Genomic DNA, 20743 nt, shown 5'->3' with positions numbered 1-20743 from the left:
AGAGACCCAGGGGATGCAGCAATCACTTCAGACCCTCCCCTCATGTGTCCACCACTCCTTCCAAAAAGCCACCAGCCACAGAGCCCTCTCTTGGTGTCCTGTTGCTAATGGGGACAACCAGGGGACTCTCTCCGATCAGCAGTGGAGAGGAACAAACCCAAAACACGGTGCCCTCTGAAAGTGCATTTAATTAAAAGGGAAACAAAGAAGCTTTGTGCACATAATAACTTGTCTGATTTGTGATGTTAAAAATCCACTTTGCTCTCCCAACAGGCTTTGGAGGTGAGGAAGGAGCGGCTAAGGAAAGCTAGGCTTCTAGGCTGGCTGAATTCCCTTCCACCTCACTCCAGATTATTTCTGGAGACACGTTGGGCTTGCTTGAGATGTGCAGTCAGCTTCCTTGGGCTTTCAGGGGCTGGAAGTGTCCAGTCTGCCCTCGTTTTGAAAATCTGTAGCGTTAGCAGGCACTGAGGGTTTGAGGTCAGTTCCAGGCCATTAGAGCAGAAGCCGGTTCTAGAACTTTCCCTGCGGATGGTCACAGCTGCTTCATTCTACCATCCCCAAGGAAGAAGGTGCCAGAGGGGGTGGTGGACCCACCCTAGGGAGGCCCGGTGCCTGCAGCCCCGTGGTGACCTGAGAGAGACTCGGGGGTCCCCCCGTCTCAGGCTTAAATCCTGGCCGTGCCTCGTACCAGCTGCACGATGTCACCTCATCCCTTCGAGCCTTGTTTTCCTCGTGTATAAAATACAAGTGATTCCATCTATAAACTACTTCCCACAGACAGCCTGGCACGTAATAAGTACCCTGGAAGTATTAGCGGACAGTATCATGGTGGAAAAGAGATGTCCACATGTTGATACAGCAAATTGAGCATTTAGAATTGTCAGCAAGCTTATTTCTCCAAAACAGCATAATTATGTTCTTCTTTGGGATGGTCTCTTTAAAGGAAATAATCCTTTTTTTAAAAGAAAAAACCATAACTTTTCTTGTTTGTTTTTTCTCCAGTTACAGAATGCTACCTATTTATTACATATATTTGAGAATATTGAGAAAAGCACAAAAGAGAACATAAAAAATCACCCAGTCTTGTCACCGGAGATAACCAGGATTAACGTGTAGATGTATTTCCTTCTAGCTCTTTCTCTCATCAATTTTATGAAAAGGAGAATATGCCAAACACACTGTTTCGTTATCTGGTATTGTTTCTTCAACCCTGTGTTACAAACATCTTTTCGTATCATGAAAGATTCCTTCTGTACCATAATTTTAAATGTCTACACAAGATTCCGTTGAATGAATGTAACTCCAACCCCTGCTTCCTGTACGCCTGTGTGTTGGGTAATTGACACACAGGAATGAACTCACAGGGTTCTCTTTGAGGTGGGTGTCGTGACTGCCATCTCATCCATGGGAGTACCAAGGCTGAAGGTCGCACAGGATTCAAACACAGGTTTGTTTACCCCAGGGGAGGTTGTGGCATGCAAGTGGGGGGTCCTCCTTCATCGCTGCAGCAAGCCTGTCCGCAAGACCCTAGGTCTATGCCAAACAGAAATGCACACATGCGGACCCCGAATTCCATGTATTAATATGCTCATGGTAGCACCATTGGTAATAACCCCAAACTGGAAGCCACTCAAATGTCTGTCTGCAACAGGGCTGGGTAAGTATGTTGCGGTAATGAGTATATCACCCAGCAACGAGGATGAACCAGCTGCTGTCAATCATGGCAGTATGGATGGATCTCCTAAACGTACAGCTGAGTGACAGAAACCAGACGCTAAAGGCTCACGGTGTATGATTCCATCAGATGAAGCACAGGCAAAAGTAATCTGTAGAAGTCCGGGTAGTGTCTGCCGTAGGGGCTGGGGTGATGACCGTAAGGGGCCCAGAGGGATTCTGGGACGTTCATAATGTTCTGTTTCTTGACCTAAGTGCTGGTGACCTGGGTGTGTTCGATTCCTGAAAATTCACCAAGCTGTACACTTACGGGCATTTTTCGGTGCTGAGCTGCAAGAAAGAGTTCAATGAAAAGGTTCTACCAAGAAGCAACTGACCAAGCATGTGTCTCTTCTGTCGCCAAAGCCAGGGCTCCGACCGGCCAGCGTGGTGGTCCTGCACCAGTCCCTGGCTCCAGCCTTTGAAAAGTTCTGCCAGGCCAACAGTGGCCCTCTGCCCCTGCTGGGCCTCCGCAAGCCAGGCACGTGGCCCTCGCCTGTCCCGAACGCTGTCCTGGACCCCAGGTAAAATGCTTGGGAGCGTCAACAGGGACCTCTGTGTCCAGCCACAGGGACCCTCCGTGCCCAGCACAGAGCCTCGCTCATGACTCGCTCAGGAACGAGCTGTCCTCCCCTCCATTCCCATCCCTACCCCTGCTCCTGTCCCGTGCCCCTGCCCTGGGAAAAATCTTGGGGATCACCCAGAAAGTTCCTTCCTGGCTACAGAAATGTTGCTGGCGCTGTCCGCCACCCACTTCATCACCCAGGCCAGAACCCCATCCGCACAGCACAAGAAAGAAAATAAAAACACTCGTATGAACCATGCCCAGAGATAGCGCTATTGACATTGTGCAGTGTGTCCTCCCAGACTTAGGGATAGAACATATTGCATCATGGCCCCACTGACTGTTTCCACAGAAGCACTGCAGGGAGCCCACATCGCTCCCACTGCCCCAGCTCAGGCTTGCATCTTCTCTGTCGCCCACTCGCCCCCCAGAGCAACTCTCCCTATTTCAATCTTCAGTGCCTTCCCGTGCCTTGCACCTTAGCCTGATAGCAAGACCTGTGCGGGGCGCCTGGGCGGCTCCGTTGACTGTGCATCTGACTCTTGATTTCAGCTCAGGTGATGATCTCAGGGTCGTGAGATCGAGCCCCGTGTTGGGCTCTGCATTCAGCAGGGAGTCTGTTTTTCTCCCTCTCCCCCTCTCCCTGCTCATACACATGTGTGTGCTCTCAATCTCTCTCAAACAAATAAAATAAAATCTTAAAAAAAAACAAACAAACCTGTAGTGACCTGGCCCCGGCTGAGTGTCCTCCCCCACTCCTGACCCTCCAGCCATCCCCAGTCCTCTCCCCAAAGAGAAAGCTTCTCAATAACATTCTGCTTTTATCTTTTTGTGGACTCCGGGGTGGGAGGGTCCCTCAGAAACCCCATCTAGACCTGAGGTCAGGTCCTTATGTTTTCCCTAACACCCCATGCTGCCATCTTGGGGACTCCTAGAAGAGATCATCGCCCAGTGGGTCACATGTTTGATGCCTCCATGCTGTTCACATACCGTTCCCTCTGCCTAGGATGTGCTTTCCTCCTTGTGCGGCTGGTGAGCTCCTATTCATCCTTCAGGACCCAGCTCCAGCACCGCCCCCTTTGTGGGAGAGAATGGATCTCTCCCTTCTCTGGGTCACTCCTCTACCTGGACTGTTAACACTAACTGCTCTGTGTTGCAAGTATTTTGTGTTGCCAGTGTAGGATTGCATGCTGCTTCAGGGCCGGGCCGGTGTCCCCTCTATCACTATGGTCCCATCACCTGGCTTGTGCCTGGCATGAAGGAATGGCTGAGCAAAATGATTTTGGAATGAATGAAGAATAGGCTTATAACCAGAATCTTTCAACTCTACGGAAGTTTCTTTCAGGAAAGAGAAAGGCCTCACCCACTGCTATAGCGCTAGAAACTTCTTGAGACGTGTGTCTTCTGTCCCTTTGGTCTGCCAGCCCTGCCTCAATGGCAGAGTTTTTGTTTTTGTTTTGTTTTTCTTGCTGGTTTGGCTGGTCTTGGGCTGAGGTTATAGAAAATGTAATGGGGTGGGAGCAGGGAGTACATTATATGCACGCTGATTTATTGGTTTCCAATCTGGCATGATTTGAAGGATGCCAGCAAGGTGCCTGAAACTTCAGCTCCAGACATCCTCTTCGCTCTCCCCTACCCTTTCAAACAATGCATGGTCAGGGCCCATCTTGGGCCTGGGGCCTGTGAGCTTTCCCTTGTGTCCCCAGGACGGGCTGTCCCCAGTTCCAGAAGTACGAGTTCGGCGCCTGCATGGGCAGCCTGACCTCGCCTGGAGGACTACACGGAGCCCCTGGAGGACATGGTGGCCTTCTTTGTGGACTGCGGCTTCTCCCCGGAAGCAGCTCTGGAGAAGGTGGGGCTCCCCAGAGGAGACTCGGCCCGCCACGGTCTCATGGGGGCCTACAAGGTAAGGACACAATCGACAATGACTTGAAAAGGTGGGTCACCCTGTGTTTTCTCGTGGTGGGGAGAACACTGACATGGGAGAAAGGAGACCGACGTGGCCCCAGCTCAGCCACTTCTAGGTGTGCAGCCTGAGCTGCTTCCGATGAGAAGCAATTTTTTTTTTAAGATTTTATTTATTTATTTATTTATTTATTTATTTGAGCGAGAGAGTGAGTGAGTGTGAAGGAGAAGAAAGAGAATCTGAAGCCGATTCCATGCTGAGTGCAGAGCCCGATGCGGGGCTTGATCCCATGACCACAGGATCATGACCGAAGCTGAAACCAAGAGTTGGATGCTTAACCAACTGAGCCACCCAGTCGCCCCGAGAAGCAATTTTTATGTGTGAAGTATGTGCCTGAGCGGTTTTCGCAGGGCAGGGGAGGGAGGGGACAGAAGTATAGCTACTGGGGTGGGATGGGGGTCCCGGGCAGGGTCTGGCCCCCCAAACACATGGCCATTTGCAGCAGGTACATCACGTACAACCCTTCATTTAGATGAGGAACTTAAAGCCTGGAGAGGGAAGAGGACTTGGCCACATCCCAAAGCCAGCCTGGAACCCGGGACCCCCGGCTCCCATCTGTAAAGTGTCACCGGTGGGGGTGTGACGAGGAAGGGATGCTTGGCACAGAGTGCTCGTCACTGCTCCTAGTCGGTGCTCGGCAGAGCCGTCCTTTTCCCATGACACCGCACCTAGCCACCAGCTTTGGTTCAGCGTGGTCCCGTCTGGCCCGGGGCTCTATCCAAAAAGACCAGCCAGCCCTCCTGTATTCAGTGTTGGCCCTGAGGGGAGCCCTGCCTGTCCCCTGTGAAAGTCCCCGGCCTGTGTCCCTTCCCAAGTGCTGTGATTCACACGCCAACCGACACCACCAGCATGCCGTAGGGGAGGGAAACCTGTCCCTTCTTCCCTTCAACGTCCTTCGGCGGGCCTCCTACTTAAATAGACGTAAGAAGGATTAGCGGGAGAAAAACAGATTTAGCGTCGTACCTACAGGAGCCCCAAAGGTGTGAGGCTCCAAGAAGTGACCAAAGCAGGAGGCTTTTGTGCCTCTCAGACAAACAATGAATTTGTGAAGGACTGATAAGACAGAGAAGTTCGGGCTTGGGGTAGTAGATTAGTGAGGAAGTCGCAAGGTTTGTTGAGAGAGCCCTCTCGGCCTTGGATTTCCCATCGCGGGTGATAAGGACGCCTTCTGCCCTCCTGATACAGGGAGGGTACCTCCATGCAGGAGATTTATTTCCTGCTTTTCACGGTGGAGGGGCGGGGGAAGGGATGTCAGAATGTTTTTCTTGCACTGGCGGTCTCCCAAGGAACTTTAATTCAAAATAATCAGTATGCCAAAGTGGTGTATTTGGGGGTGGCGTATTTTCCCCCTCAGTGCCAACAGCAAGCCCTTCGGCAGTAGCCAAGACTGCCCCCGCCGATCACCATCCTGGCCATGTAAGCCCCACTGCAGCGACCAGAAACCATTCAGGGGAGAAAACACCACCACCAGAGAAAGTCACGCAGGTCATCCCAAGGCAGGAGGAGCGAGGCAGGGCTCGGTGGGGTCTGGACACAGACCCACACCCCCTGTGTGGACTCAGGGGGCCAAGCAGACCTCAGTGCCTCCTGCGAGATCCTTTGCCCTTGGGTGGCTCCGCCTCTCCCCAAGGTCTTCACCTGTGGTACACAGGCCCCTTGAAGTCCGTGGAGAAAATTCAGAGGCCCGTGGAATTGGATGAAAAAAAATTAACATTTTGATTGTCATAGCTTCAAACTGAAACTGAGCATTTCCTTCCATTCCAAACGCAGACAACAAACTGCTGTTGTATCAGCAGACCCTGTGACTTTACGGCTGCCCAAAGGACTCCCAGATATTTTCCTGTCCCATGGCAGTTCTTCCTGATATCTCAGAAATATCCTATATGTTGGTCACTACTTCATATTTATAATGATCCATCTGTCCTCTTGTTCCTTAAGCTGTTAATGAAGCATACATATCACTGTACCACATTTTTTCATAATCTGATAACTGCATTTGCAATATAATTGGTGTCCTTTGTAAACCTATGCATTTCCTCTTTTGCAATTAGAAACCTGGAGTGGGGGTCTGTAGCTGCACCAGACTACCAGAAGGTCCACAGCACATACCAAGTGAAGGTTCTCTGTTTTAAACCAGTCATTACCAGCAGACTTTCTCATTTCTATGTCACATAAAAGTAGAAGCTGTATTTTTATAATAGCTACTTGGACCCCCTCCTTCATTCAGCTGCCCTGAACTGTTGGTGCTCAGGGTTTCCATCTGGGTCAATTGTGTTTTTCAACATCTTTTCAGACAACAGTGTCTTGTGTCGCCATGGCTGGCTTTTGCTGCCCCCTGGTGGTCACAATGAGGCCCATCCCCCAAGGACAAGCTGGAAAGGCTGGTGCAGGCCAGTTGCTCCATGGGAAATAAGGGACAACCCATTCATATCGGTGACCCAGGTGAGCATCCACTCTCATTCATGATTTTTTTTAAAGATTTTTTAAAAATTTATTTGACAGAGAGAGACACGGTGAGAGAGGGAACACAAGCAGGGGGAGTGGGAGAGGGAGAAGCAGGCTTCCTGCAGAGCGGAGAGCCCGATGCGGGGCTCGATCCCAGGACCCTGGGATCATGACCTAAGCCAAAGGCAGACACTTAATGACTGAGCCACCCAGGCGCCCCTCATTCATGATTCTGACAGCCACCCTTGAACTTCAGTGTTCCTGAACTCCCCTGGCTTGTCCTCATCTTCCCCAGGGTTCCCCAGGGGTCCTGGACAAGGCTCGGACTCCCGCAGCAACATTCGGGCTTGGTTTATAGAGGCCCCTCAGGTTTAAAAGTGCTGCCCTTGGCCGAATAGCCAGCCTGACCCATTATCTCCTGTGACCTTCAGGTGAACCTGGGGTGGAAGGAGCAGGTGGTAGAGGGCAGCAGCAGAGCTATTTGTCCTGGAACTTGAGCTCAGAGCAACCTCTAATCTAGGCTGTTGTGCAGTAGCCTATTCGGACAGGGGAGGGCTTTGTTCCAAATGTTAACTTGAACTGATCCCCGGTGTATTAACTCAGTCTGAGAGTGAGTGAGCAGATCCAAGCTTGGCAGCTGTCTAGGCCTCTTTGTGGTTCTCAGAGAGCCCGACGAAAGCTTGGGATTGGGTGTCGGGTGGGAGTTGAAGCTCAGTGTACCTGAACTCGCTCAGCTGTGTAACAAGCAGAATCAGACAAAGCCTGCGTTCTCTAACAATGCAGTCAGCACTGACCACCTCCCTCATAGAAAGATCTCAGGACCACCCAAAGCAACGTGCTTTGCTGAGTCGTTGAATTGTCTTCTCATTAGTGGAGCTGGGTTGGGCCCAACACATCCATCTTTGCTGTCCTCGTGAGCCTTCTGATGCCGGGCCAGGGGTAGGGACGCTGTTGGTAGTCAAGCAACAGAGTTTAGGTCTGTGTTATGTGACTCAGCCTGCACCAAGATAAACGCTGGCTCACAAATGCTGGTTTGGGTTAGCAATCTGCACCAGGTGTTAGGCTGAGTGCACCTGGGGCTCCTCCAGCAATCACAGCAGGTGCCTGAGATGCCGTGTTCTGCAACTGTACTACTCAGAATGGACTAGAAGCTAGCCAGTGTCCTGGGTTTTTAAAGTCCCAAATCCTTTTCTCCAGTACCATTGAGAGCAATCCTATGACTAGTTTTTTTCTGGGAGAAAGAAACAAACTATTCGACGTGTTCAACCTGGATGGGACCTACCAAGACAGGACCTGCAGGAATTCATTTTCTTTTTCCATTTGCAGAATGGTTGGGAATCGAAGATCTTTCCAAACCTGACTATGGAGATCCTGTGGTGTGTCAACCAGGGGACGTCCCAGTGTTCTGGACTTCTCAGATGACCAGTCTCAAAGCTGTCAGCAGCTGCAGTACGTCCGGGCTTAGAGGGGGCTATGACTATGACCCAGGTTGGAAAAGGGTGGGTATCTAGTTCTTGGAAGCATGGGCTTGCAGGGCAGTGACTTAAGAAACCGAGTTACAAAACAAAATATAAAACATACAGATCTCCCAGGGCTGGGTCTCACCAGCAGCTTGTACGTTTTGATTAAATATATTTCCATCTGCAGAAGGCTCCCAGGCCATTCTAATAGAAAGACCAATATTTAGCTTGACTTTCTGAGACATTTTGAAGGTTGGCAGGGCTTTGAAAACAAGAGTGAAGGCGAACAGCACCACTAAACACTCCATTTCACATGGTATTTGCAGGGTACAGTGGTCCCCCTTTCCCCGCAGTTCTGCTTTCTGAGGTCTATTGCCCGCAGTCAACAGCAGTCCAGAAGCAGATGATCCTCCTTCTGACGAATCGTGGCCTCATGCTACGTCACAGGCCCTCTCCCCTCACTTCCTCTCATCACGTGGGCATTTTTCATCTCACATTGTCACAAGAAGAAGGGTGAGGACAACACAGTGAGGTATTTTTAGAAAGGGAGGACCACATTCACAACCCTTTTATCAGTATATTTTCTAATTGCTCTATTTTATTATTAGTTATTGCTGTTAATCTCTTACTGTGCCTAATGTATAGATTAAACATCATAGGGATGTACGGATAGGAAAAAACATAGTCTATATAGGGTCCAGTGCTATGCAGGGTTTCATGTGCACTGGGGGGCCTTGGAACATATCTTGATAAGGGGGGGGACCTCTGCATTTAAAGCAATACGGTCAGTTTATTTTTTTCAAAGACATAGGGTGATATTACAATGAAGAGACACACGAGGGCGCCCTAACCAGCTCACAGTAAGGTAGGGATGTGCTAGAAACCTTAAGAATAACTATGGCAGCCCATTTCGCAGACACCAGAAAATTCTAGCCAGGTCAGGCACACTGGAACTACAAATCACAGAATTTAATGTTACCTTAACTTTTTTGAAAGCATTCATATAAATTTAGCTATCAGAACGGCCTCACGATAGGGGAAGATTATTTCTAATATAGCGATGAGGCATAAATGCCAAGATTCATGGAATTCTATTCATTTATTTTTTTAAGATTTTATTTATCTATTTATTTATTAGCCAAGTCCAGGAAGGTGGCTTTGTGTATCTATAAGAGTTCAGTAAGTACTTTCTGATACCCATGGGGTTCAGTTGATGGCAATTCCTATCTGTAGCTGGGCTGCCCCTCCCTTCTGTTCCCACACGCATCTCATCTTCACTTTCCTAAACACTGGAGGCACCTGTTTAAGTGGGGCTTGATTTAGCCATCAGCTAATTTTTTCTGATTTGGTGCAACAAGCCATGTAAGGAGCGCTGTTGGCGGAGCCGAGGCCCGGCACCATCTTGCCCACCAACCGTGGGCTAGATGAGAACGGACTGAATTTGATGAAGTGAGTGCACTCAGTCCCTCCCGTTGTGTGTTTTAGAGACCCCACTGGCTTTCACCAGTGCGCCGGGTTGACAGTCATGACCAACCTGAAGGATACAAAGGCTCCAGCCCGTTGTCTTACCCCTGAGGGAATTGCAGGCCTGAACCTTCCACCAGAGGTCCATCGCATTTCCCAAGATCCTTTGCACTACAGCATGGCATCGGCTTCAGCTGTTCAGAAGATTAGAGAGCTAGAGACTATAATTGCCATAGACCCAGGTAAGAAACAAAGCGTGCTCACCTTAATGACCTGGAGCAATTCATCACTGGCGTAATGGTCAGTGAAAAAGGCAGCATGCAAACTACATGCATCTACAGGATGGATTTTAAAAAAAGAGAGAGAGAGAGAGAAGAATGTATTCCTCTTTATTTAGCTAACACTATCAAAGAGCAGAGATTGCTATTTTATCCAGAAAGTAGGCATAGCCTTAATGTCAGGCTACTAGACTATAACATTTTTCATTAACTTATGGAAATTGAGACTTCATCCAATGAGGGGCAAGTTTTCACCTATAGGGGTCATTCTGAAGCATAAACCTCAAAAACAATGTTATAACGAGGCTTCAAGTTATTTAGAATCCAAACTCTTTAAAAAGTTACCTGGGAATCATTAAGATATTTGCTTGAGTCCTCTTTCCCCTCAACCTCCATCTCCATTTACAAGGGTCAGCTGCCTAAATTCTCTCTTTGCCTCTACTGTGCATTCCCACAGTGCGAATTTTTTTTTTTTAATGCCTATAGTACGTATGAATCCCTAAAAGAAGTAAATACACCAAAATCCTGATGTTGATGATCTCTGGGTAGTTCGAATGTGAATAATTTTTGGTTTTTTATTTGTTTTTTTCCCCGAATTTTCAACACTAAACATAAGAGGGAGTTTGGAAGGTGAGCTTATTAGCTGGACACATTGCCATCACGACTAAATTGGGACTGGGATGGTGAGAAAAAAGGGAGTAGTATGGTTCCTAGGTCACCAACCGCCACCATTTAAACAAAGTCATCCCTGTGTCCCTAATCTCCTCCTTTTGCGCCATCGCCCTGGGCTTGGGTGTAGAATAGATGTTTTTGTGCTGGGCAACAGAGGTAGGGGCAGGGGCTGGATCCCCACTCCTCTGAGGATGCTGGTGGGACAGGACCCTGCAGGTGATAGCCTCATAAGAGTTTGCAACCAACACGTATATTGTATATTGCGTCTCAGAAAAAGGACAGTCCTTCTGTGGCTTGTGACCCGCTGGCTTCTAGACATGGGATCCACTAGGGGTCTTCTGGTTCCAATTAGGAGGAGGTTGGCTGCCAGCTAGTTGAGGGGTTTTTCTCATCCCCGGGCATGGTCACTGAAGAGCCCCATGTCTAATCCAAGGTGGCCAGCAGAGGGCGCAGGTGTGCACAGAAATTCAATCCATTTGCTGGCAAAGGTTCCAGAGAGAATGAAGGTTCAGCCTTCCCTGGGGCTCTCTGCCTCAGTTTCTCATCAGTATAACAGGAGAAATAACAACTAGACCTCCTTTTTGCGGGGTGTGATGGGTAATAAGAATGACAGCTATCATCTACTGAGTTTTACCTTGGACCAGGCATGCGCTCAAAGCTTGAGCACATTTCATCTTAGATTCTTCCACTGACCCTATGGGGCAGCTATTACTAACTGCCTTTAACAGATGAGGAGACTGAGGCATATAGGGTTAAGAAACTTGCCCAAGTCCACATAGCTGGCACATGGTGGGGGCAGACGTTGAATCCGCACCCACTGACTCCAAGGCCCACGATCAATAAGGGTTGGATAAATTGGAATCTGAGTTTACATGGTATATCACAGTCCCATCCGGCCAGTTAAAAGAGTGCTCTGGCCTCTGCTGGCTCATACCTTATCATGGGCTGTGATTCTTGACCTGGGTGCTCTTTGTACTTTGAAGGTCTGGAGGAGGTGTACCTGGTCTCCCTGTTGGCCCATCAGACCCCTGTTTGCCAGATATCTGAATAGATGGTGCTGGGGTCCCTGTGGAAAGCAGAGGGGTGAGGTCAGCTTGGAGAGGTCGAGCCTCCTGGCTGAAGTCCCAGCACCCAGACAGAGAACAGTGACACTGGGACAGAGAACAGCACCCGGGCACAGTCATAGAGCCACCAAGCTGGGTGCCATTTTGCGTGAACTAATACCGTGGCCAAGAATCAAACAGGGCAGAACGGCCTTAAAAATGTCTGCTCTCTCCCCTGGGCTTGGGACCAAAGGTGGGCATAGCAAAACTTCCTTCAAAACTACAAGGCCTAGCTTTTTGATGTTTTGTCTGTCTGTTGTGTTGTTCATTCATTCATTCTTTCAGCAGAGAGTCTGGTTTCTTTTGCACATTAACTCACAGTAAATCTGGGATCAATGCCTACCCCTGATGCCCCTTTTAGGACAGACACATACACGTATAGAGATGGAAGCTTGTGGCTGTGTGTACCTAGAGCCTCTTACATACGCTGATCTCCTGGGTGGATATTTCTTTTTAATTTCTGCAATACTTTCTCCCTCACAAACACTCTTATGCAGGCTAACAGCCCTTCCATTCAGCACAGGGGTCGTGAGGGAAGATGAATTATTAACTCTGCCATTAGCTCAGATAAAAAAGTAAGTGGCAAGTAAATTTATGGCAGACTTGGCGCACCCCAGCTTAATAAAAATGAGCCGGGAGGGCATCCACAAAACCCCCCTTTGGTGCTTGTGCAGACTGTGTCTAGGTTTGAAGCATGAGGAATAGGGGAAAGGCAGATTTATGAGTGTCCGGATGGGCCAATACTGTCTATGAAGGAACATCGTTCATCCTCAAGAACAACAGATGCTTTTGATTCCTGCTATATGAAATAAGCAGATATAAGATTAATGGCACTATACTGAGCATTGCTCACTGGGCTTAATAATAGAGCCACTCAGTCATTTTTGAGAGGACGTTGGCTTGCATTTGAGGTGCCTGGAGAATAAGAAGGAAGGCAAAGTTTGTAGTGACGATGTTTGCTCTCATGCAAAAACCATCATAAATGATGAGCTCATCGGCTGCTCTAAATTTAAAAAAGCTCTCTCTGCCCTCCTCTCTCTTTTGATGTTGATCACATCCTATGAAATAGGTTACTTTCCGGTTTTTTTCTTTAAAAATATTGTTCTTCTCCCCTTTCACCAACAGCAATCCACGTTCGTTGTAGAAACATCAGAAAATATATGAACGTAAAGAGGCAGTGAAAATAACCAGAATCCCATCACAATTAACCGTTATTCACAAACAGTTCAATATTTGCCCTTAAAGTCCTTTTCTTCAGTCTTAAGCCTGTAAGACTGAAAAAAGAATATATATTCTTTATGTATATGTATATATTCCCTTTTTAAATATATTGTGAACATCCTTCCATGTCATTAGTCTTCTACAACATCTTTTTTAATGTTCGCATAGAATTCCATTTTATAGACATTCCACCATTTTTATTAACATCCATCATTTGACACCATAAACAAGGCTGCAGTCAACACCCTCTGACTACTTGTGTGTACATCCCCACGATCCCTTTATCAGGATAAATTCCTGGACGTGAATAGCTGGTACAAGGGGCACGTACAAATCTGAGTACAAATCACCCTCCAGACAAATGTTCCAGTCTCCACCCCCACTGCAGGCATGTGCAGGGCCCTTTCCTGCAGCCTCCCTCCACCTGGACCCCCTCCCCATGCTCCACGTAGGAAAACGGAGGCCCAGAGCAATCCAGGGACGAGGCCAAGGTCCCACAGCTACTTTGGGCTTGAACGTAAGTTTCCGAATTCCAAGTCTGGAACTGTCCCTCCACAACAGGACCCCAACCCTGTGTCCCTCCATGTTCTCCATGCACCTCAAGGGCAAGCTGACACCCTCAGGCCCCATCTGTCGGTCTACCTCTCATTTTAGCCACAGCTGGGGGAGGAGTTCTGAGTCACATCCTGCCTTCACCAGGCCCAGATATGCCTGGGGATGACCTGAGTATGGACAGGGGCACAATGACAGGCCCTAGGGGGCTGTGCTGTCCAGCTGGGACCAGGTTGGCAGCCACCGGAGGGCATTAGAGCCGATGATGCTGGTGCCCTGCCTGTCTCCCCTGCACCCAACAAGGGGCAGGAGCAGGTGCATCAATGCCCGGTCCCCCTGTCCTCTGGCAGGAGAGCCCTGAGGTGTGGACCCCACAGTTTCCTAGAGCAGCTCAGGCAGGACTGAGGCCCAGTTGCCTTTGTAGTTAATTTGCTCACTCACACATTCATTCTTCAGGAGCTTTTCTCCTTTTTTTCCACACTTCTTCCATCTTCTGACTTAGTGTTCCTGGGCTCACTTTCCGTAGAAATACCTGCACCCAAGTCCTTGTCTGAGGGCCTTCTTCTGGTGACTCCCCCACTAGGGCAGTCCTGTTGCCTCTCCTTCAACATTCCTGCATCAGTTAGAGTCTGCTAGACCACTAGAACAAATTAACCCCAAGATGCTTTCCTCAAATACAGTACGAGTGTGTGCCTCTCACGCAACCGTCCAGAGCAGGCCTTCCCTGGTGAGTGTAGGTGTTCAGCGGGAAGGAGGACCTGCTCCAGCCAGAAGCTCTGCCATGACCCCCTGTGACCCCCAGGAGGTGCTGGTTGTCAACAGCTGGGAAGGGAGGAAGGGAGGAAGGCAGGGGTGGGGGTGTGGCAGGCCCAGAGCGGGTGCAAATGACTTCCACTCCTGGTCCCTTTGGCTGTTCTCCGGATGTGGCAGAGAGGACCTAGGCTCATGGAAGACTGGAAGCCCTAACCGGAAGAGCTGCTGGTCAGCCACAGACCGGCTCCCCTTCGTGCGTGGGGGCGGGGGCAGAGAAGGAATTCTGGGGAACAACCAGCAGTCTCTGCCACATCCCCTCAAATCCACTTCAGAAAACAAGAGTAAATAAAAAACCAAACTGCTGTTTACATAAGTTTCTACTTGAAACACATGACGTTATCTTATGACTTTTTTTTTTAAATCTTATGACTTAAAAAAAATGGGGTGGGTGGCTCAGTCGGTTGGGTCACCGACTCTTGGTTTCAGCTCAGGTCGTGATCTCAGGGTCGTGAGATCGAGCCCCGCGTCGGGCTCCCCGCTCAGTGCGGAGTCTGTTTCTCTCTCTCTCTCTCTCCCTCTGCCACCCCCCCCCCGCCTTCTCTCTTTCTCTCAAGCGAATAAATAAATCTGAAAATAATTTTAGGCCAGCAGGGGATCGGACACCTGCTCTGCAGAGATGAGCTGCTGCGAGCCTCCCTGTTGCTGTCGCACATCCGCTCGGAGCTCGTCACCACCGGCTTCCCCCCACACTTCAACCACCAGCCCCCAGAAGAGACGGACGCCCTCCGGGAGCCATGGCCCTGACCGCCTTCCTGCAGGCCTTGGGGAAGGGCGTCTCCATGATCGTTGACCAGAGAGCCTTGAGTTTGTTCGAGAGGCTTGTGGAAGAAGCTGTTGAGCAAGGTGAGGAGTGAGATGAGGATAGTCCGTTTCCCCCAAACGGGCCTTTGCGGGCAGAGGCTGTGGGGATCGGGGGGGGGCCGGGTGTGTGGAGCTCCTGCCAAGCACCCAGCTCAGGGCTATGCACCGGACAGGGGGCGTTTTCCTTCCTGTTCGAAACCTCTCTGGTATCAGCAGCATTAGCCCCATTTTATGGATGAAGAGGCTGAGTCTCTGAGGGGTCCGGGTGAGTTGCCTGGGTGGGAATGGTGAGCTCGAGTTTGAACCCGGGTCCTCCAGGCTCCAGAGCCCAGGGTCCTGCTGTGCACCTGCTCCCCTCCCTGTGTGACCTGCAGGGGACTCGGCAACCCAGGCCAGCCCGGACCCCAGCCCCCGACCCCCCGGAGGGGGGTGGAGGTGCGATAGTCGAAACCAGAGGTGGCAGGGTCCCTCCCGGGCCAGCGGGGCGAATGCCCCGCGCCGCACAGCCTCCTGGAGCACGCAGGTGCCTGAGAGCTGCAGGCGACGCTGGCGTGAGGCCGAGCCGCTGTCCGCATCAGGATCGGCTGGGGTGCACTGTGAGCAGCAGCTCTTCGCCTCTCCTCTTCCCACTAGGGTTGTGCGGGCATCGGCGCAGAGCCTGGTGCTCTGACCTACTTCCCGCTGCCTGTGTCCCTGTGTCCCTGAAAATGTGTTTCGGGGTTTCTTCAAAGCTGTGCAAAACCACTCAGTCCACAAGTAAGGGGACTGGTGTCTCCAGGAGCCCCTCAGCCAGGGGGGCACAGGGCACAGGAGCCTTGCCTCTTGTCTTTCAGAGACAGGCAGGTCCCCGTGGAACTGGGACCCCACTGCCTGGAGCAGTGACCTTGAAAGTGCCCATTCCCCCCTGTTGGTTTTTCCTCCTTCTTGCCCTCACTTTCTGCCCTTCCCACCTGCCCCCTGGGGTCGTCTCCCAAATAAACCGCCTGCACCGGAGTCTTTGTGTCAGACTCTGGTTTCAGAGAACCCCAAACCGATGAACGGTGCAGGTGGAGGTTCCGAGAAGTAGACAGCTCTGTCAGTATTTTGAAGGGAGAGTCATGATTCCGGGTGGATTGGACGCAGGTGTGAGACAGGGGATGAGGATGGCTGCACAGTTCGGGCAGGGTGACGGGGGAGGGCGCAGCTGCCGGGGACCCACACCGCGGAGACGCTGCTCCTGGGAACATCCGACAGTGTGGCCGCTGTGGAAACCAGTATGGCGGTTCCTCAAAAAGTGTAGAAAATCGCCCACGATCCAGCAATCCCACTTCTGGGTATCACCCCAAAAGAACCGAAAGCGGGGACGCAAACAGATACTTGCACATCCGCGTTCGCGGCAGCGTTATTCACCAGAGACGAGCCAAGGGTCTGTCCGCGGATGAACCAATAAACAGAATGCAGTCTAGACAGACAATGGAACGTGTCCTTCAGCCTTAAAAAGGAAGGAAATTCTGACCGATGGGGGAACCTGGAAGGAATCATGCTGAGTGAAATAAGCCGGTCACAAGGGACAAAATCCCGTAGGACTCCACCTACACGAGGGACTGAGAGCAACTGCTGTCGTAGGGACAGAAAGAAGAACGGTGGGGGCGCCCGGGTGGCTCAGTTGGTTAAGCGACTGCCTTCGGCTCAGGTCATGATCCTGGAGTCCCAGGATCGAGTCCCGCATCGGGCTCCCTGCTCGGCAGGGAGCCTGCTTCTCCCTCTGCCCTCTTCCCTCTCGTGCTCTCTGTCTCTCATTCTCTCTCTCAAATAAATAAATAAATAAATCTTAAAAAAAAAAAAAAAAAAAGAACGGTGGTTCGGGGGGTTGGGGGGGCTGCTGGGGAGTGTTGATTAGGGACAGAATTCCAGCTGGGGAAGATGAGAAAGTTCTGGAGACGTGGTGGTCCTAGTGACAGCTACAGTGTGAATGTACTCAACGCCAGAGACCCGCACGCTTAGCAATGGCTAAGGAAGTAAAAGTCACATTACGTAGGTTACCACAATTACAAGTTTTAAAAAAAATCTTAAAAGAGTGCAGGTCTGAGCCTCAGTGTGAGCAGTCTGTAGCCACACAAGTGGAGACGTCAAGTAGACAGATCTACGAGTCAAGTTCAGGAGAGCCGTCTGGGCTGGAAAGAGAAATCGGACACCGGTTGGCATATTGATGGCCTTTTAAGTCCAGACACAGGGCGAGATCACCCAGGGAATAAGAGACAGAGAGAAGGTCCCAGGATTACACCCTGGGATGCTCCATATTGAAAGGTCAAGGAGGAGAGGGGGAGCCACCAGGGAGGCCGGGAAGGAAGTGCACAGAGGACCGAGGGACACGGAAGGACCATGTTGTGAACAAGGAGGACGGGTGGGCCACACTCCCAGCCGCTGCCGACAGGCTGGCAGCCTCCCCCATCTGACAAGCGGCTTGGATATTTTTAGCTGCCCACTTTCCCAGAGGCGGCTCTGCCCTCACAGCTCACCTGCTGGCCTGGCTCAGAGGCTCCAGCTGCTCGGGAGCTCGGAACTGGGGCTCGCCCATGGGGCGGTTTAGAAGGTAGTGTCTGCTCTATTCAATTTTGCAGGACTTTTGTGACATGTGGACGAAGAAAGGGAAAAAGATTTGGCCTTTTAACGAAAGTTAGTTCAGTTCTTTTTATAACCAAAGGCTGCACATGTTTAAAGAAGAAAAAGCTTAGTCATTTCTTCCTTGTCTTGAGCGTAAATGGACCAAATGGATAAATTGGTTCTTTGCAGCTCAGGTGCGGGTTCATATCTTGCGCTGACGTTCCTTTGCAGAGACTCTTTCTCTCTGTGTGCCCCTCTGGGGGGGTATGTTAGGTTCCCTGCCCTGTTTGGCTCCCCGGTGCCCCTTCTTACTAGTATCCTGTATCCTTTTTTTTTTTTTAAAGATTTTATTTATTTATTTGAGAGAGAGAGAATGAGAGAGAGCACATGAGAGGGGGGAGGGTCAGAGGGAGAAGCAGACTCCCCGCCGAGCAGGGAGCCCCGATGCGGGACTCGATCCCGGGACTCCAGGATCATGACCTGAGCCGAAGGCAGTCGCTTAACCAACTGAGCCACCCAGGCGCCCAGTATCCTGTATCCTTGATCCAATGTCAGGAAGTAAGAAATCACCAGCCTTAACTTAGCACCTACTACATGCAAGACCCCCCAGCTCAGTGTTTGGCCCATATCACATCATTGCATCCACAGCAATCCTGGGTCAAGGGAGACATGACTAACCCCGTTTTGCAGAGGAGGAAACCACAGCTAAGGGAGTTTCTGTGGTTTGTCCAAGGTTACACAGCTAGGACTGTTGTTTGGTTGTAGTCAGTCCCCTTGCTGGGTCACCAGGCTGATCTTCACAGCACAGAAAGGGGCTGGGTCTTTCAGCTTGTTGTGACCACACCCCCCACCCCACCCCACCCCCGTTTCCTGGCTTGTCCCATGTAGAATGTGCTCGGCAAGTATCCCTTGATGGACTGACTGTCCTCTCCTTGTCTTTCCCCCTTAGACATGGGGTGGGACTGGGGAGGGATGTTGGAGGGAGCCACGCTGGGGGCCCCTTAGGGTCTCTGCCAATGATTCTGGCTTCTCTACCCACTGAGGGAGGGGGGCGGTGGCCGCTCCCAAAGGGCTTGGGACAGCCATATGGTGAAGCTGAGGTGGGAAGCAGCCACATTTATAATACCATGTGGTTTTAACATGGACAGGGTGCTTACTTGGGCTGGGTTTATGTGAGGTGTGTGAGGGGCTGATGATGGAGATTATGGCAGCCCCTCTGGTCCCCAGAGTGGGCCGGGGGGTTCCGCAGAACCAGTGGGACCGTAAGTGCTGGGTCCATCCCTGTCGCAGGCCCCCTGTTCGCCGTCTCAAGCTCTGCGTGGAGATCTCATCCTGGGCCAGTGAACGCACAAGCATTCTACCTCCACCTGCTAGGAGGTGGATTCGTTAATGACAACCAAGTCACTTTTATTTTAATTTGGGATTTGTGTGTGCTTCCCACGTATTCTACATTAATGCGTATTATTAATTAGAGAAGGTGCTATTTTTGAGAGTCAAAATCACTTTGGCAAACACTCCAATACCAGTAGCTAATTCCACGCCCAGACTCTGGGACCTCTCCACTGTTGTTCTAGAACTTCCCTGAAGGTATGCAGGGAGGGGAGGAGGGGGGGAGCAGATGAGAACTTGGGGTAGAAACTGGGGTTGTGACACTGACCTCCATCCTTGGCTTCATCTGACTTACATAGCACCTCTGAGCCTCAGTTTTCCTCTTCTGTAAAATGGGGTTAATAATGGTTCTTATCACATAGAATTGTTGTGACAATTAAGTGAGAGCAGGCATGTCAGGTGCCTAGTGGAGGGCTAGCTCCCCGTCACCATGGGCGCCACGTGTCCCCAGCACTCACGATGGCAGTGAGCCAGAATAGGCCTCCATTCATGGGGTCTCATGGACACCTACAGGCAGCGTATTTGCTAGCCCCCAATAGTGGTGACAGTAGCCCAATTCCACGCCACTCAGGGTCACACACTCCGCCAACCGAGGGTTTACTAAGGACTATAAGTAAACAAGTATTCTCATTCTCGTGTTGAGGTCTCAGCTTTCCTAACAAAGTATTCGACAGGTAGGTAGTGATAGTGATACTTTCCAAAGAAGCTTCTGAAAAGCCAACATGAATTTCCAAAATGCAACACGAGGGCTGATGTGTCAACCCTTTGCCTTTATTTTCAAGGTGTTCTGAAGACACCGATCCCCTTATTAACTTTCCAAGGTGAATCAGCGGGAGCCGCTCAGGCATTTCTCTGCAAAGATGGAGACCCCAAGTCACCGAGGTATGTGCATCCCATCCCAGCGTAAGCAGGTGATGGTGGAAAAGCCCACGCTCTATTCACTTTGCTGACTCCAGGGAGAACAGAGCCATGTGCCCAGGGGTTCTGACGGGCCAGGCTGCTGGGTTTCAAGGAGTCCTGGGGGCTTCACAAAGCATTTCTGGGCATGGCATGCCCTCCTGATAGAGGAAGAAGATAGGAAAATTATAAAAACCGAAAACTAGCAGTTTCTCAAACTGGGTCATGACCCATTAGAGAGAAGTGAGTCATTTCAGTGGGGTAACCGGCACGTTTGCAAGGGGAATGAGAAACAGAAATACTATCGTACGTCCTGTGTCGTAATGCTAAGTACTCTCTCGTGAAATTTTGTGCAAATGCGTGTGTTTTTTTTACTGTGTGTCGTGATCAGACATTTTGAAAAATACATCTTTATTGTATGTAGGGATGCATTTCAGATCTTACCATTTTTAATACAGCGTTTCTAAAACTTTTTTGACAGCAGTAATACCTTCTGCATTGCAAACAGTATGCACACACGTGTGCGTACCCACACCCACAACTAAAACGAAGATTCAGAAAACAGTATTTACTCTTGCTATGTGCAATATAGTCTGACGTTTTCTATTCCAGTCTATTCTATTCTATTCTACAGTGTTCTGTTTTACTTTTCTGGAAATGCCGACCTGGCCTAATAAATTTATTTCACAACCCACTAATGAGTGTCCAGTTAGAACTTAAAAACACTGCTTTAATAGGCCTGGCGGGCATAGCTGTTCTGCAGCTCGCAGCAGAACTTGATGATCATAATGAGGACCCTGAGTCACCAAGAAAAAGTT

The 20743-nt window shown here is 50.2% G+C and overlaps 1 protein-coding gene across 1 annotated transcript in view; it reads left to right on the top strand.

Moving 5' to 3' along the window:
- Positions 1-20743, top strand: part of DGLUCY (D-glutamate cyclase) — a 73503-nt gene that overhangs the window by 34150 nt on the left and 18610 nt on the right. Inside the window, 11 exon segments of the mRNA XM_081830058.1 lie at positions 2087-2240; positions 3988-4048; positions 4050-4187; positions 6541-6606; positions 6608-6689; positions 8019-8141; positions 9638-9667; positions 9670-9858; positions 14839-14973; positions 14976-15098; positions 19811-19910. Coding sequence (XP_081686184.1) covers positions 2087-2240; positions 3988-4048; positions 4050-4187; positions 6541-6606; positions 6608-6689; positions 8019-8141; positions 9638-9667; positions 9670-9858; positions 14839-14973; positions 14976-15098; positions 19811-19910 — 1201 coding nt within the window.

The sequence above is a fragment of the Leptonychotes weddellii genome, chromosome 9 (genome assembly GCF_054177405.1).
Source record: "Leptonychotes weddellii isolate Sample4059 chromosome 9, ASM5417740v2, whole genome shotgun sequence".
Classification (NCBI taxonomy): Eukaryota; Metazoa; Chordata; class Mammalia; order Carnivora; family Phocidae; genus Leptonychotes; species Leptonychotes weddellii.
The sequence above is the reverse complement of the archived record's forward strand: the minus strand, read 5'-3'. Positions and strand labels throughout refer to the sequence as shown.